Source organism: Choloepus didactylus (assembly GCF_015220235.1).
Source record: "Choloepus didactylus isolate mChoDid1 chromosome 25 unlocalized genomic scaffold, mChoDid1.pri SUPER_25_unloc2, whole genome shotgun sequence".
NCBI lineage: Eukaryota > Metazoa > Chordata > Mammalia > Pilosa > Megalonychidae > Choloepus > Choloepus didactylus.
The window spans coordinates 159,097-176,171 of record NW_023637607.1 but is presented as its reverse complement, the minus strand read 5'-3'; the positions used below and the strand labels follow the sequence as shown (position 1 = coordinate 176,171).

The 17,075-nt window shown below is 36.7% G+C and overlaps 2 protein-coding genes across 2 annotated transcripts in view; one reads left to right on the top strand and one right to left on the bottom strand.

Annotated features, from left to right (window-relative positions):
* Positions 1-17,075, top strand: part of LOC119525516 (olfactory receptor 7C1-like) — a 76,057-nt gene that overhangs the window by 22,938 nt on the left and 36,044 nt on the right. The window lies entirely within an intron of this gene.
* Positions 1-17,075, bottom strand: part of LOC119525517 (olfactory receptor 7A10-like) — a 57,394-nt gene that overhangs the window by 33,090 nt on the left and 7,229 nt on the right. The window contains exon 2 of the mRNA XM_037824305.1: positions 14,254-14,967. Within this exon, the coding sequence (XP_037680233.1) occupies positions 14,254-14,967 (714 nt within the window). The remainder of the gene's footprint in view (positions 1-14,253; positions 14,968-17,075) is intronic.

Here is a 17,075-nt window from a genome sequence, read left to right as displayed (position 1 = left end):
AAGAGATGCCCTAGGGTATCTCCTGTATTCCAGGGAGACTCTTCTTTACTTCCACTGTGTAGTTGCAGTTCTATTTCCCCTTGATAGTCAGGATCAATCACCCCAGCCAGTACAGTAATCCCCTTCCTGGCCTGTTGATTCAGTCATAAGAAGCCCAATGTGATCAGGTGGCAGTCTTAACTTCCAGTTCAATGGGATTATTGTGTTTCCTGGTGGAAGCACACCTCCTTTTGGAACAAAGACTTGTAGACCAGCAGAGCTTAAGCTTGCAGGGACAGGAAGCAAAAATTTACCTAATGGATCACTAGGAGTGATAGTGAGTGTTGCCACTCCTGTTTCCACTGAGCAGTCATCAGAGCAGAGATACCTGGGCTCATATATTCTAAAAGTTTTCTTTTAATATAGGGGCAAGAATGAAAACAGAGATGGAAAGAAGGAAGAATTTTACTCAATTCATGGGACACTTTTTAACCAAATTAATACAGTGCAAAAGGCATAATACGTGGACAAGTGATTCCCCATGTCTTGAATTCTCAACAAAAAACAGGACACCTCATTCTCCTATATTCATTGATAGTGTCTATTATCTCTCTTCCCCTTGCTCATTGACCTGAACAGAGTGTATTCATTTTGGGCCTTGAACATCTTAAACAAGCCCCTTAGTCAAGACCTCTACAATGTCCATTCCCTCTATTGGGCCCAGAAAACTCTGTGGCTCTCACGGACTAGACCTTGAGAACTTTGTTCAAACATCAACTTGTCAGGCTGAACTTTTGTGGACATCCAGTACATGTAGCATCCCCACTTAACTTTCTCCTACTTTACATACTTTCATTTCCTTTTAGCATTTGTCATCTTATGGCATACTATATAATCTTATTAATTTGCTTATATGTATTTTTATTACAGTTTTTAGGAACTTTTGTTTTCAGCATTCTAAATTCATTGTCTAGACTGTCTTGTACATAGTCAAAATTCAATATACATTCCTCTAAAGAGTGAATGGGAAAAATTATGGTAGTAACTTAATTCCTAATAGAAATGGTACAAAGGATCCCTAAAGTGACCAGATCAATGAATAAAATATGGAAATTAATTTCTTGACTACAAAATATCAATTACAAAATCTCCACAAGGTCATAAATGTCCATGTTTATGAGGATTTGTAATTTTTTCTCTTGATAACCATTTTAGGTATGTCAATCTCATAGAATAAGGAAATTATACATAAACTTCAAATTTCCTTCTGGGATTTTCAGAGGATCCAGAATTACAACCCATCCTCTTGGCTATTCCTGTCCATGTAATGGCCACCATCTTTGGGAACCTGCTCATCATCCTGGCAACCACAACTGACTCCTACCTCCATATGCCCATTTACTTCTTCCTCTCCCATCTGTCTTATTCTGACAACCGTGTCACATCTGCCATCATCCCAAAGATGCTTGATATGAACATGACTATGTTTATATAATTTTGCTATTGATTCATAAACCCATAAATAGTTTCCTCAATAATTTATATAAATAATATCCTGCTACTAATAGCACAATAGCAGGAATGAGTCTCTTTAAGCCAGTGCATATGTACTCCATATGACAGCGTCCCAGCTCTGATTGCGACTATTCTTTCAACCAGCTCTGTACACAGGTGGTGGCAGGCTTTGTTTCAACATGCCTTGCAGAGATTTAATGATGCATCACTTCCTCAGGCCTGCATTTGCTGGGCAAACCAAGAAATATTTACATTGGAAAAGCTTTTGGTTCTCTTCTGAATACTTGTCTTAGGGCACTTTGGAGCCATTCTGTGCCCCTTTGTGGGTGGCTGGGCCTGTTTTGACTTGGAAAGAGAATTGGGAAAGTCCTCCCTGGAGTGACTGTCCTCTCAGAATTTTCTCAGGAAAAAGTGGTATGAGACTATGAAAGAAGTGTCAAATACTACAGAGGTAGACAGTTTGGAACAAAGGCCTGCCATCTTCAGATATCTAGGAGAGTGAGCTTTCTTCCTTGTGAATCAGAGGGGACAAACTCCTGTGAATAGGGGAATTTCAAAACAAAAGCAATCAAAGTCTCAAGACAAGATAGGGGCCCAGTAAGACAGGGTAGACCCTGCACACCATATTCACATTTGGCAGAACGTCCTGATAGGAGGGCTGAAGTTCAAGGGAACCACTGTTTTATCATTGATGAGCTGGTAATAAAACCAGGAAACAGATATTCCAGGGATTATATCCCAGAGTTAAGGTTTTAACATAGTAAAATGTACAGTGTGCAAAAAAAGAGTAAAGACAAACAGTGAAAAAGAAAATGTTGACCCATCCAGTGGAAGAGGAAAAAAAGTACAGAAAACACCAATCAAGTAGATGAGAATGTGGATGTACTAAACAAGCACTTTTAGAAATTGATTTTAAAAATGCTCAAGGAGTTGAAGGAAGTACAGAGAAAGAACTACAGCATATCAGGAAAACAGTGAATGAAAATATGAGAGTGGAAGTAAAGATACAGACCTTGTAAAAAGGAATTGAGAAATTGGAGTTGAAGATCACGATAATTGAAGAAAAATACCCAGAAGAGTTTCAAGAGTGAAATGAAGTGAGTAGAAAAAAGAATCAGTGAAGTTTAAGTCAAAACACTTGAAGTAAGTCAGACGGAGAACCAGGAATACAAAAGAAAGATTAAAGGTGAAAATAGTCTAAGACAGCTAAGGGACACCATCAAGCACACCAGTGTACACATTGTGGGAATCCTAGAAGGAGAAGAAAGGGAGAGAGTGGCAGAAGCAACTGTCAAAATATTAAGGACACAGAAATTTCCAAACTTAGCAAAGGTCATAAATACACACTCCAAGAAGCTCGGAGAAAACCAAACAGGATAAACATGAAGGAAAAAATACCCCATCATATATTGATTACACTATCATAAGCAAGGACAAGGAGAGAGTTCTGAAAGCTGTAAGAGAAAAGCAACCTGTTACTTAAAAGGAGTCCATATTAGATTGAGTGCATATTTCTCATTATAAACCATGTAGGCAAGAATGGAGTGAGTTACAGTACTTAAAGAACTGAAGGAATACAACCTCCAGCCAAGAATTTTATACCTTGAGAGACTATTTCTCAAAAATGAGAGTGAGATGAAGATATTCTCAGATTAACAAAAGCTAAGGGGCACCATCACCACTACACTTGCCCTACGAGCACTGGTAAAGTGACTGCTTCAGACTAAAAGTAAAGGTCACTGGACAGTGGTTCAAAGCAGCACAGATAATTATCACCAATAACATTTGTCTTGTCTTGCTATCCCTGAATGATTCCTTTCCCTTGCACATCTTTCACTCTAAAGCAAACAATGTAATAAGTTGTTTGGATATGTACCTAACAATGTTCCCATAATTTTCAAATTTATTCATGAGCTAGTAAATGGTTCTCTTGAAAACTTAAGTAAATAGTATCATGCTACTAATAGTACCTCAAGACATTTTAGTTTGCAACAATATTAAGAATTTTTCACCCTCTTTATATTAAAGATACCTGATTAAATTCTGGTTTAACTGATACATAATATTGCTGGTGGTTGAAATTCATTTTCATTGTTACTTCAACAATCCTTTGAAAATTCCTGAGCATGTCTCCATTCATGCAACTGATAATTTCTGTATCATACGTACATGGCAGGAAATTATATGAGTTTCAACAAATCATATTCCATATTTCCATTAATGTCTTACATATGTTTTTCCAATAGAAAAAACATAAACAATCAAATAAACACTCATTGTTAAGCAAATATGTTTTAAATACACCTGAAGGAGTCTAGTAAAATTTATGCTACAATTTTTCCACATGTGACCCCATCTTCTCTTTCCAGTATTGGAAATCTGCTATTTCCAAATATTGGATTTCCAAACTTGGTTTAAAAGTAATAACTACTCATATAACCCCTATAATCCAAATTGTTCACATCTAAGGTTTCTGCAACCCACTGGCTTATTCAGCAAATCCACAGATGGAATCATCAATTCCCAAGGAATAGAATCCATGGTTTTCCTTCCATTTTCTCATCTGGGATTAAAGCAGATATTAAAAGGAAAACACTTTTCAGTTCTGGCAGGGGAGAAGAGAATCAATACCTGACTCCCATATTTATGACTCCCTGATGGTTTGACATATCAAAGATTCACTGTTTGGGACTGAAATACATATAAATATTGGAGTAAAAGGATTATTTATTAATGCATTACCCAGAAGATTTAATCACTTTTGTTTAAAAATATATGGATTTTTATGGTTGGTTTGTTTGTTTTCCCCCAGGCCCTGGTGTCTGCATACTCTGAGGGAGGGCAGCCATTTGAGCTGGGCCCTGTTCCCCTTTTCTTAAGGAAGATACACCCTCTAGGGAGTTATCTTCCACACATGAATTCCTCCTTTGTCTCTCTGACTCTGTTAACTCCACCCTTGCCTGGGTAAGTGCTCAGAATTGAAAATGCCTGAGGCTATCTCTAATGAGCTGCTTAGATTGAAAGAAAAAAAGAAGAAAGTGAGAAAGCTCCTTTTCAGAGCCAGTCCCCAGACCACAGTTTCAACTGTCAGCCAGAGACAGTACCCGGTACTCTGCTCTTTTTCTTGGGACACAGTCATTTTCCAGTATTCTAAGCTCAGCTGTCTCCAAAAGCCTCTGTAATTTTCCTTCCATCAGCCCCTCCTCCTCTTCACTGAGAATGACCTCAGTGTACTTTCCTGATTGGTAGGGGTTTATCTGTGCATGTAAACTGTATTCAGCAGTCTGCAATTATTAATTGAAATACCACAGTTGGAACTTGATTTAGCTCAATTTCCCTGCTCATGGAAGGGACTGTTTCTTTCTCCCACAGCAAAGTTTTGCAGCTCAGCCTGCTGTGCTGGCGAGGGAAGGGTCACCAGCCACAGACTGTGGAGCTTGACTTCAGTTCTATGCTGCAATCTCAGCCATTCCACCCATTCCCTGCTGGTGTACAATATGTGAGCAATCAGGAATTCCTCCAGCAGTTGTGCCAGATTATTCACTAGTTTTTCCTGGTATTTACTTGTTGCTCTAGAAGACTAACTAAATTTTAACCCTCTCTATGCCATCATCTGCCCTGCCTGGGTAGTTAAATTAGAGTTAATGTCTGCCTCTAAAATAAAAATTTATGGAATTAATAAAAGCCTTTGGTCTAAAAAAATCCTCAAAGTCATTGAATACTGAGGATAGCACTCCCTATTTTCCATCCCTAGTTAAGCATCTCAGATAAATCATGTAATTTGATTTCTGTGATGTCTTTTACATGATTAGTTTCATATTTCTCTAGTTACATTTGAGGTGGTTAGATCTTTCAGTACTTTAGTATCTAGTTCAATATCAGATTGGTGAAAAGGCAGAGATAAATTCAAGCCTGACATATCTACACTGAAATTACTTTCTTAGAGGCCATGTGACATTGACCCCATCAAACATTATTGTAAAAACAGAGAAACCTCAAAGGAGACCAGAGTTCTTACAACATAAACTCCCACTTCTGAAAAATGGCTGCTGAACAAGGAATTTTCCATCTCTTGGGGTTTCATTCTTACAAATAATTGAAACACTAATTTGTACCTCTCAGCATTAAGCATTTTCTTAGACAACACACATTTTTATGGCAATTTTATTGAGATATATTCAAACACCATAAAATCCATCCAGAGTATACAATTACTAACATTATCATCACACATTTGTGCATTCATTCATCACTACAATCAAGTTTAGTTCATTTTCATTACTCCCAAGTAAAGTTAAAAAAAAGAACACCCAAAACACCACAAACCCCTTACACCATTAATATATATATTTTACATTATTTTATTACTCATCTGCCCATATAGTGGATAAAGTATCAGTCACACAGTTTTCACAATCACATGGTCACACAATAAAAGCTATATATTTATACAATCATTATAAAGAATCATGTTTACTGGATTACAGTCCAACAGATTTAGGTGTTTCCTTCTAGCTACTTTAATACAACAGAAACAAAATGGAATATCTATATAATGCATGAGATTAACCTCTGAATGACCTCCTGACTATTTGAAATATCTTAACCCCTGGAGCTTTATTTGTTTCAATTCTTTTCCCCCTTTTGTTCAAGAATGCATTCTCAATCCTAACATATCATGGCCAGGCTCATCCCTGGGAGTCATCTCCCACACTGCCAGGTAGGCTTGCACCCCTGGGAAACATGTAGTGTGTTTATGACTTTGAGGGAGAGACCGTATCTGAGTAGCAAAGAAGTTCTCTGAGTGTGACTCTTAGGCAAAATTTTAAATAGGATTAGCTGCTCCTTTGCAGGACTATGTTTCATAAGGGCAAGTCCCAAGATTGAGGGCTTGACTTATTAATTTTGGAATCCCTAATGCTTGCTAGAATATCAGGAATTCCCCAGGTGGGGAAGTTTAATATTTTCACATTACCCACCCCCCAGTCCCTCAAGTGGACTTTGCATATATCTTTTATTTTCTGTACAAAACATTATGGGATGTATTGGGGTATTACATAAACCTGTAGATAATTACAAGACTTATTCCCTATTTTAGGGTCCATGAAATTATGCTGTTTAAATAAACTGACATTGCAGGTGAAATTACATAGTGTGATACAGAGAATATAAATTTTGTACCAAATAAACATTTCTTAAATAACAGTTAAAACTCATGAATAGATGTGCTGCTGCAAGAGCTTACAATCTAGGACCCCTTACAATAAGCCTTATTAAATATTCTGTTCTCTTGCATTGTTGAATACAATCTAGGAATCTTTACAATAAGCTGTATTGAACACTGCACTTATTGTTGATTCCCCAATCTCTGCCCATGTTCTATCTCCTGATAGCCTATGCCTTCAAATTCAATTACCAGCACTTACTTATTACAGTTGGTTTATATTAGTAAGACCATACAATATTTGTCCATTTCTGGCTTATTTCATTCAATGTAGTGTCCTCATGTTTCGTTCAACTAATTCATTCCTCACAACTTCTTTCCTTCTTGTAGCAGCTCAATAAATATTCCCTGGTACTCACTGCAGTTCTTCCTTCCATTCACCCATTGATGTATGCTCAGGCCACCCTCATCCATTGCAAATCATGAATAATGCCACCATAAAAACTACTGTGCAAATGCCTATTCATGTCCCTGCTTTCAGTTCTTTCAAGTATATACCTAATAACAGGGTTGCAGGACCATATGACAACTCTATACTTAGCCTCCTGTGGAACCACCACACAGCCTTCCAGAGGAGCTGAACATTCTACTTCCCTTCCAAGAGTGGATAGGTGTATCTCTCTCCACATCTTCTCCAGCATTTGTATCTTTCTGGGATAACTCATACTTTATTGACAGTTAACAAGTTCCTGCTTTATTACCTTCTCACCACTACAGGTTGTATTTTATTTGACAAATTTATATTGGGGAAAGTAGAGTTCCAGAATATTTTAAGATGAGTTTCTTTCACTGTTATGAAGGTGAGCCTTTTTTTCATGTTCATGATTTGTGCTTATTCTTTCTGAAATGTTTGTTCTCATCTTTCATAATTGTTATTCCAAAATGTTTCTATGCAATATTTTTCTTCTACATCATTACACTTTGTACTATACAGTCTGTTCTTATTGTTTTCCCTAATTTTTCATTTGTTTTTCTTTTTTTGTAGGGCATATTTTTTATTTTAAAAACTGTTCCATCCTGGTCATGATGAGCAGCATACAACTCATAATGGCTTTTCTCTTTGCTATTAACATTACAGCATTTATGTGTACTGAAATGCTCCAATAGGATGAACAGCATTTGAGTAATAAAGATCTAAGATGAAAAGGAAGAGTAATTATTCTGGTGTTCTACCTCAAAAAATTGATTTGAATCCCTTATGAATCAGTGGTTTTATAACCTGATGTTGTCATGACCAAGTTTCCCTTAGAAGTAGGCAGCATGAGCTTATACTTTCTTATACTTTAATCTTTAGTTTTTATAATTTAAGCTCTTTCCACACTAGTTAAAGCACAATAATACAAGACCTCAAATAATTTCCATGCTACAATTGCACATGTTGAGTGATATTCTTAAAAAAAACCTCAAACACCATCAAAGTCAAATAAAATTGATTTTCAAGTTATTTGAAAACTATTAGGCTTATTCATCCATTACAGACTCCAATTTAAAATTAAATGCTATAGTCATCAAACTCATGAAATAAAAATAACATTTAATGCATATGGGTTTTCTTTATAGAATGGTACTTTGCAATCAAGAAGAGAAAGCTATTTTTTAGAGGACAATGTGTTTGGTTACAGTTCCATTATTTGTAGTGAAGATAAAGCCACATGGTATCAAATCTGGCCCTAAGTTATGACCATATGTGGTTATTTTTTAGAAATTAAATGTGCTGTTGAGTATTTATTTCAATAACTTGTTTGCTTTTGACTATCCACAAACTAACCTAATCTATGTGTCTCACCAACATGACTAACTCTCCTCTTTACTTCTGGGTTTCCAATTAATTACTGAGCAATTTCTGAGGCAGCATATATTGACTTCATCAAAACAGTGGATACTTTAACTTTTCAGTGATAGTTTTTAAATTTGTATTCTCATGGATCACATCATTTAGCTCACCAACTATAAAAGCATTGAGATTTTGGCATTTCAAGCCAGAGTCTATTTGTGCTTTTTAAATTAAGCTGGTTTTGAATGTATTTTGGTATTAATTAGCCATTTGTATTTCCCTTATAGTAATAAAAGAAGACAGTAAAATAATTTTAAGGTCAAATAACCTGGGGTCCTGACAATACTTTTTTTAATCCCAGTATAAATAAATAATTTTTTCATTCAGTATTTAGAACATTAGAAATTATTTCTGGGTTGTTCTTAGACCAAAGAACACTGCTTTTCATTACAGAAAGCACTGAATTTTACAGACATCCTGAAAAGTCTTTAATTCATTAAAGGAGTGAATTACAGTAGAGTCTCAATAAGTTAACAGTATGGATTCATTAAAAATAGATTGAATATTAAAATCAAGTTAATAAAAAGCAAAACCAAAACCTCTAAGGACTAAAATCAAGTGCGTATGGTTACTGATTCTCTACTTCATGTATCCCCTGATTAATCAGACTCCTCTTCTCCATTGTGTAGGACATGTTTTCTTAAATTTTCAACCCAAGTTTTCACTTGAGTGAAGAGGCTTATGCTACTGTATCATCTAAGGGAATAGAGTGGCATCATGTCCTCCCTTGAAAGCCAAATCCAAGATAACCATCAAGTCCCACTTCTTTGCTCTTGCCAGCATTTTGTCAGGAGATAACTCTTGCTGTGCAAACTGATGACAGCTGCTCCCCACCCCCCACCCTCAGCAAATATGAGGACACCATCAATTTGTCATTATATACACTGGCCTTTCATGCTTTCATTCATAAACATTGTAGCTTACTTAAAATTTTTAAAGAAGGGAAGAAATGTAAACAAAGAGTCTAAAGGCACAGAGTGACATAGCTGCTCTATTTGGAGTTTGTAAGCAGAGAATAGTCTGAATTTATATAAGCCTAATCTATGAGAGTAAAAAAGTATCTGCAGCAGGCTTTTGTCCAGCCATCTTCTTTGAGACTCTCCATGGGTTTTGACATCTACAAAGTATGAAAAAATACTCATAATTTGAAAAGCCATAATGCAAATAATGTCAACATTATTCCAAATGCTCCAATTCTATTATAGGCATACCTGGTATAATTTAGTTACAATGTGTGGTACTATTCCTAGTTCATTACAATATTTTTTGTTTCTTTCCTACATAATTATATAATCAGCTAGGCTTTGTTTTAACACAAAAACATTCTTTTACCACAAAACCATTCTTTTACCACATGGATAGTTTGTATTAGGTCTTTGATAGCATTTTTCATTCTGCTGGGGAAACTATCTTCAAACTGAAACAAGTCTATGATCTGATGTCTCATCATTAAGCACTGTCATAATTTTCAAGAGCTTCTTCCAATTTCTGAGTCATTTTTTGGAAAAAAATATTATTTTTTGTTCTAAGAAATTCTGCATCTATGATTTAAACTCTTTTATTAGAATTTGATGGAAGTGGTGAACTGAAGTGCTTTATTTTCTTTATAAAGTTTGGATGTACATTTTCTTAATGGATACAATTCCATCAAATATCTTCCTACTTATTTGTTTTGTGCTTTCCCCATCTCAGCTTAAACTCAGAAAATAAGCTATATTTAATCCAGAAATCTTATGGTATTTTAGAACTTTTTATCATCAGTTTTTATGGTAACTAGTGTTAATATATGAATGTAAGCATTATTTGGGCTTCAACAAATAATTAATTGCCCCAACCCCATTTATTTCCACATCCTTCATTTACTTACTGCATTTAAAACCACGTTTTATCTAATAATTCATTCATTGAAAAGAATAGTTTGTGATTAAGCTGAGGCATTAATACATGTTTTTACACCTATTACAATTTCCCAATGTGATAAGCACAGCCTAATTACACATTTTAACAAAGAATAGGTCAAATATCCCTTGTTTATTCCTCTTTTAAAAGTTATCTTGTTCAATTATTCTTTAGTTAAAACATGGATGAGTTTCATTTCCAGTTTACCTGTGGGCTTTATCTTTAAAAGCAGAATTCCAATTTTGTAAGTGAGATAATATACAGTTAAATTAACAATCTTCAATTTACAACATTTATTAGTTTTCTGTCTCTGCTATAAGAAAAAATCACAAATTAGTGGTTCAAAACAACACAAATATTATCTGTCAGTTCTGTTTTTGAAAAATCCAAAGAGGTTTGAATTGGTGTAAAGTCACTGTATCAAAAGTGATGGGATACATGGTAAATGTTCTAAGGAAATACCTGTTTTCCTTGCATTTTCCAGATTCTAGAGAATTCCTTAGATCAATGTAACTTTCCATCTTCAAAGCTAGTAAAGAACAGTCATTTTTTCCTCATAGTACATCCCTCTGGCAAAAGACTTTTCTGTCTTCCCCCTCAACATTTAAGGCCCATTGAGATTACATTAGGCCCACAGAGATAATCTCCTTAATTAAGATCAGTTGATGATCAACTTTAATTCTGCCTGCTGTTCTTATTCTCACTGGACAGGTAGTTTACCTTATTCACAGGTTTCTGGAATTAGAATGTGGACATCTTTGGAAGGCCATTATTCTACCTACCACACAGTGTGAACCTATTTTGACTAAAGATATGTAAGCCAAAGTCTTAGGTGGCACTTCTATCTAAACTTATACTTTCCTAATTAAAAAAAGCCTCACCATTTAAGGTTGTTCAAAATAATCCAGACACAAAATAACATACATTATAGGGTTCCATTTATACAAAGTCAAATTAGGAATATAATTAGTAACACTGAAGTACATGGATTAAAATGACTAAAATGGAAAGATTTCATAGATAGATAGTTGATAGATGGTCAGAATCATATAAAGTAAAAGACAAAACTATTCAATGCTATTAGAATTGTGGATAGTGATGACCATGGGGAAGGGAGGGTGATTAGATGCGGGCATGCAGGGACTTCTGGGGATGGTCATGTTCTATTTCTTAATCTGGGTTCTGGGTATATGGAGTTATTATTTTATGAAAATTCACTGAGCCTATTATATGGAATTTGTCAAAATATGGTTGTTATACTTCAGTTTTCACACCATACATCTGGAACTCAACTAGTACTATGCTCTTGATTCTTCTCCCTGTTTTCTTGGCTGATAATATGGATTCCCATGAAGCCAGGAGCAGCCCATATTCTGTGAACATGGATTGAAAACCAAGTAAAGAGAAAGGTTTATGAACAAGTCCCCTGCAAGGCCATTGAGCTGCTGTACTATCCCTGGACAATCTAACCTAAATCTGAGATGTAAGAATTAATGAAACTTTAATTCTGAAAGGTGCTGTTTTGGGGGCTTCTTTTACTGAAGCTGACTGCTGTCTCTAATTAAATTCCCTATCATGACATAGTTTATAAGCTTTCCAATTATACCACTTATAAAACACTTGCATGTATTCAAGAATGATTATATCTCCATTTACTTTATGATAATACAGAAATGTTTCAGAATTTTATCCCTCAATGACTGCTACAATGAAAGAAAATCTTTTAAATTATAAGACCTTATTGGGGAGTTAATAATACACAAGGAATCTCCAAGAGCATGGCACAGGGGACCCATGAGAGAAAGAACCATATTTTCTGCCTAATTTTAAGAAAGATTGGCCATGAAATCTATGTTCAGAGGCAAATAAATTTGGCTGAGATTCTACAACATCAATCCATGCCTTTCCTGCTCATAATTATCTAGAATGCTGAGCCCCCCCAACTCTGTTCAATTCTCACATTTTGGAACGGCACATGATCTGCCAGGAAAATGGAACTAATACCTCAAAACTCCTTTCCCCATACAATTCTTAATTCTCTATTATCTAATTGCATATCCAATGTCTAATCTCTCAACATAATCCATCAGTCCAGTCTCCAGTAATTGAATAGAAACCTTAATGTATATGTTAAACTGTAAACCAATGAAAGAAAACCATAGACTACAATAAAGTGGTAAAATCACTATCTTAATCCACTTATCTGAAGATGACTTGTTACAGAGCAATAACTAAGTGAAACAACAGTCAACATTAACAGATATAAGGATATTGAGAGAAAACTGTCACTTCTGATTGTTTTCATCCTTCATACATTTGAAGACAGCCTTGATGTCACCACTTATTAAAGTTTATTTCTGATAACTGTCCTTAAAACTGACCACAGGTAAATTCCCTGCCAGACAACAAGGAGAGTTTGGATACACATATGTGTTTGTCAGGCATAACCTGTGACCCTGAATCAGAAACTTCCATTACCAGAGGTATTTTGTGGGCAGGAATCTAAATTCCTGCATTAATGTTCCTTTGACCATAAGGACTGAAATAAAAATTGATAAGTGAGATAAAAGGATGATAGAACAAATACAAAGATTATTCACTCACCTGCCTTTTTGTGTTTTTATGATATCTATAGAAAGGACAGAAAGTATGCATAGAGGAACAAAGGCAATCACATTTGTAGATGTCATGGGAAACTGTCAAGCAGCGGTGGTAATATGAGCAACAAAATAACATAGAACACAAAGAAATTTCCTGCACACCAAAGAACATACACCTTTACATGTGTTCACCAAGATTCCATACTTCAATGAGGACACTCACATCATGAAAAAGAAATCATTCTTTAGTAAAGCAATGCATAAGTGAATATTTTACTTCACCATTTTTAAAATCACACATGGTGGGATGGCCTTATCATATCATATTTTTGTAAATTTGCCTTCTAGACTCCCCTTGAAAATATATATTGGGCAAATGGCTTTGCCTTTAGTATCCTATGCAGGTATTAACCATGATAAGCACTGAGGACAATGTTCTGAAGTGGACAACAGGACCTTCATAAGGAGGATAAAAATTGATGACCTGCTATATGAAGGATCAGTATGTGAAAGTAGACATTAGTAGAAAGATCTGTTAAAGTAAAGATATGCAATGGGATGACAGACACAATAGTGAAAACCTGCAGTGTCTTTTGCATTAAACTATTATAGACTTAAATGACATGGGTTTTTTTCAACAGGAGTTGGAAAAGTTGCCTCCACCCTTTCATTAAAACAAAGGAATAATTTGCCTGTGATTATAAAAGTCAATCAACAATAAAATATTATCCAAAATCTAAAATTTAGGGCTATTTGGAATTTCCAAGTTTTTTCTCATCCAAGACTGAGAAAAACATAGGAAATATGGGTAAGTCACAAAAGGATAACATGTTAATTATGCAAGATACAGAGAAGGCTTAATACCTGATGTTTATTAAAATCAAACACATAGAAACACTTTGAAAAAAAAAACAGAAATATTAAGAGCCCAGAAATTACAGGCACTTTCTCAGCTGCAGCACAGATGAAGCTCTTATAGATTCTTTCTAAAGAATATTTTAAGAGCCCTTTTTATATCTTTATTTTTAAGACTGTAGATAAAAGGGTTTAGCATAGGGGTGACCACAGCATATATCACTGAGGCTGGTGCATTTGAATATGTGTTGTACGTACCAGCAGAACTAAAGTATACCCAAAGACTTGTACAATAAAATAAGGAGACCACTGAGAGGTGAGACACACAGGTAGAAAATGCTTTATACTTCCCCTGAGCTGATGAGATTGCACAAATGGAGGAAACAATCTTAGAGTAAGACAAAAGGATCCCAGCAAGTGGACCGACACCCAGCAGCCCAGTTGCAAAATAAATCACTATGTCATTGATGAAAGTGTCTGAACAGGCAAGGTGGACCATCTGATTAAGTTCACAGAAAAAGTGGGAGATTTCCAAATGTGCACAAAAGGAGAGCTGCAACACCATTGAGCTTTGCAATGAGGAATTCAAGGCAGTCATTATCCAAGACCCCAAAACCATCAGAACACAATGCTGGGGGTTCATGGTGACCATGTAGTGGAGTGGGTGACAGATGGCCACAAAACGGTCATAGGCCATCACAGTCAGGAGGAAGTCCTCCAATGCTGCAAAGAGCATGAAAAAGAACATTTGACTGATGCAGCCTGCATAGGAAATGACTTTGTTCTGTGTCTGAATATTCACCAACATCTTTGGGATAGTGGTGGAGATAAAACACATGTCAGCAAAGGACAGGTTGGAGAGGAAGAAATACATGGGTGTGTGGAGGTGGGAGTCAGCGATGGTGGCCAGGATGATGAGAAGGTTCCCAAAGACAGTTGCCAGATACATGGACAGGAACAGCCCAAAGAGGAAGGGTTGAAATTCTTGTGTCTCTGAAAACCCCAGAAGAAGAAATTCTGAAACTTGTGTGTTGTTTTCTCGTTCCATGTTGATGATGTATCTAGGAAGAAAGAGATAAAAAATATTAAAAATTTTCACACATTCAAACATTGCTGGTCCAATGGAAATGCTATAATTTCTATTTTGCATTCACAAAATTAATTCCAATATTTTATGTGTTGACCTGGTTTTTGACAATCCAATGAGGACACCCTAGCCTGGTTCTGTACCTCATACAATACGCAAAGTAATTCCCAGACCATTCACTATAAATACCTGCACTTGTCATGACTATTGATTACTCTGATGTGTCCTTGCTTTTTCTGATGTATACCTGATTACAGTATGTCACATGCACTTATTTCAAATGTACTCTGGCTTCTCCAGTAAAATCCAAAGGAGCAGATACTACTCTGGTTTTGTTCACCTGTATGTTTTCACAGAGGTTGCTGAAAGTCTGTGAATAATACAGAAGCAAAAAGCTGGGTGATCTCTACTCTCTGGCCTGTACTGCATTGACCTCTGGTAAACTTAGATGAAAACTCTTGGTGCCCATTCTCTGACATTTTCTGCATCCTCTACTGCAGTCTCCAACTGACCTGAATGGTACCTCTTGGAGGAATGTCTCTGTGTGAAAGTCCAAATTCCTTCCTGGATGGTTGGTAATGGAGACTGAACCTCTGTCTCCAGATCAAATAGTAGAAAGGGGTCAGTTATCCCCCAGACAGATGTAGGATCCAAAAGTTAAGTCATGTTCCCTTGCATAGGATGAGGAACAGTAACAGGGTTTTTTAGAGCTTTCCTTTAGCTACTCATTCCCTCATTTACCTCTCTCTCTGTTCTGGTTTGTGAAAACAGATGAGATCCTATACACCAGAAATGTGTTGGCATTTGCAATGCGAATTTATGACCTTGCAAGTTTACAGTTCTGAGATCATGAAAAATGTCCAAATTAAGGAATCAACAGTATGATATCTTCTCCACAAAGACAGGTGGTCAGCATTCAGTACACTTCTGCCACATATGAAGGTACATGGAATGTCTACTGGTCTCTCCCTTCTCTCCTGGGTTACCTTGATTCCAGCTTCTGGCTTTTGTGGCTTCCTCTCTGAGCTTCTGTGTGTTTCTCTCTTTTAGCTTCTGTCTCTCATTGCTTCTTTCTGGGGCTTGTTTCTCTGTGTCTTTTATCCTTTTATAATGGACTTCAGTAAAGAGAATTAAGACACACCCTGGGGAACACCTCAATGGAAATAGCATAATCAAAAGGTCTACACCATAGGAATGGATTAAAAGAACATAGCCTTCTGGGGTACATAGAGATTCAAATAAACACAGACCCTCATTGTCCTAGTTTGCTAATGCTGGAGAATGCAAAACACCAGAGATGGATAGGCTTTTATAAAATGGGGGTTTATTTCACTACACAGTTACAGTCTTAAGGCCACAAAACGTCCAAGGTAACACCTCAGCAATTGGGTACTTTCACCGGAGGATGGCCAATGGAGTCCGGAAAACCTCTGCTAGCTAGGAAGGCAGCTGGCATCTGCTCCAAAGCTCCGGCCTCAAAACGGCTTTCTCCCAGGACGTTCCTTTCTAGCAAGCTTGCTTCTCTTCAAAACATCACTCCCAGCTGCACTCTCTTTTCCTCTCTTTGAGTCAGCTCATCTATATGGCTCCACTGATCAAGGCCCACCCCGAATGGGCGGGGCCACGCCTCCATGGGAACATCTCATTGAAATCATCACCGACAGCTGGGTGGGCACATTCCAAGCAAATCCAACCATCACCAAAACGTCTGCCCCACACAAGACCACAAAGATAATGGCATTTGGGGGACACAATACATTCAAACCGGCACACTCATTAACACATTTCCTTTTTGCTTCACCCCTGAGCCATCATTGCCCTTTGGGACACTGGTGAGGAGACAGTGGAAATTATCGCTGCTGACTCTGTTCCCAAGAGACCAGGTTGCACAAGGTGAATCCAGCTTTTCACTCCTCCTCTTCATGGATTATGATGCCTTGTGCAGCTCTGACTTTCTAACACCTTTCCCATCCTTTGAATTAAAATTTTCACCATGTCTATGTCTATGAATGCACCCTCACTTGTCCCTTGGATCATCAAGAATTGACTTCACATGAAGATATGGGCTGTGTTGTTCTCTCC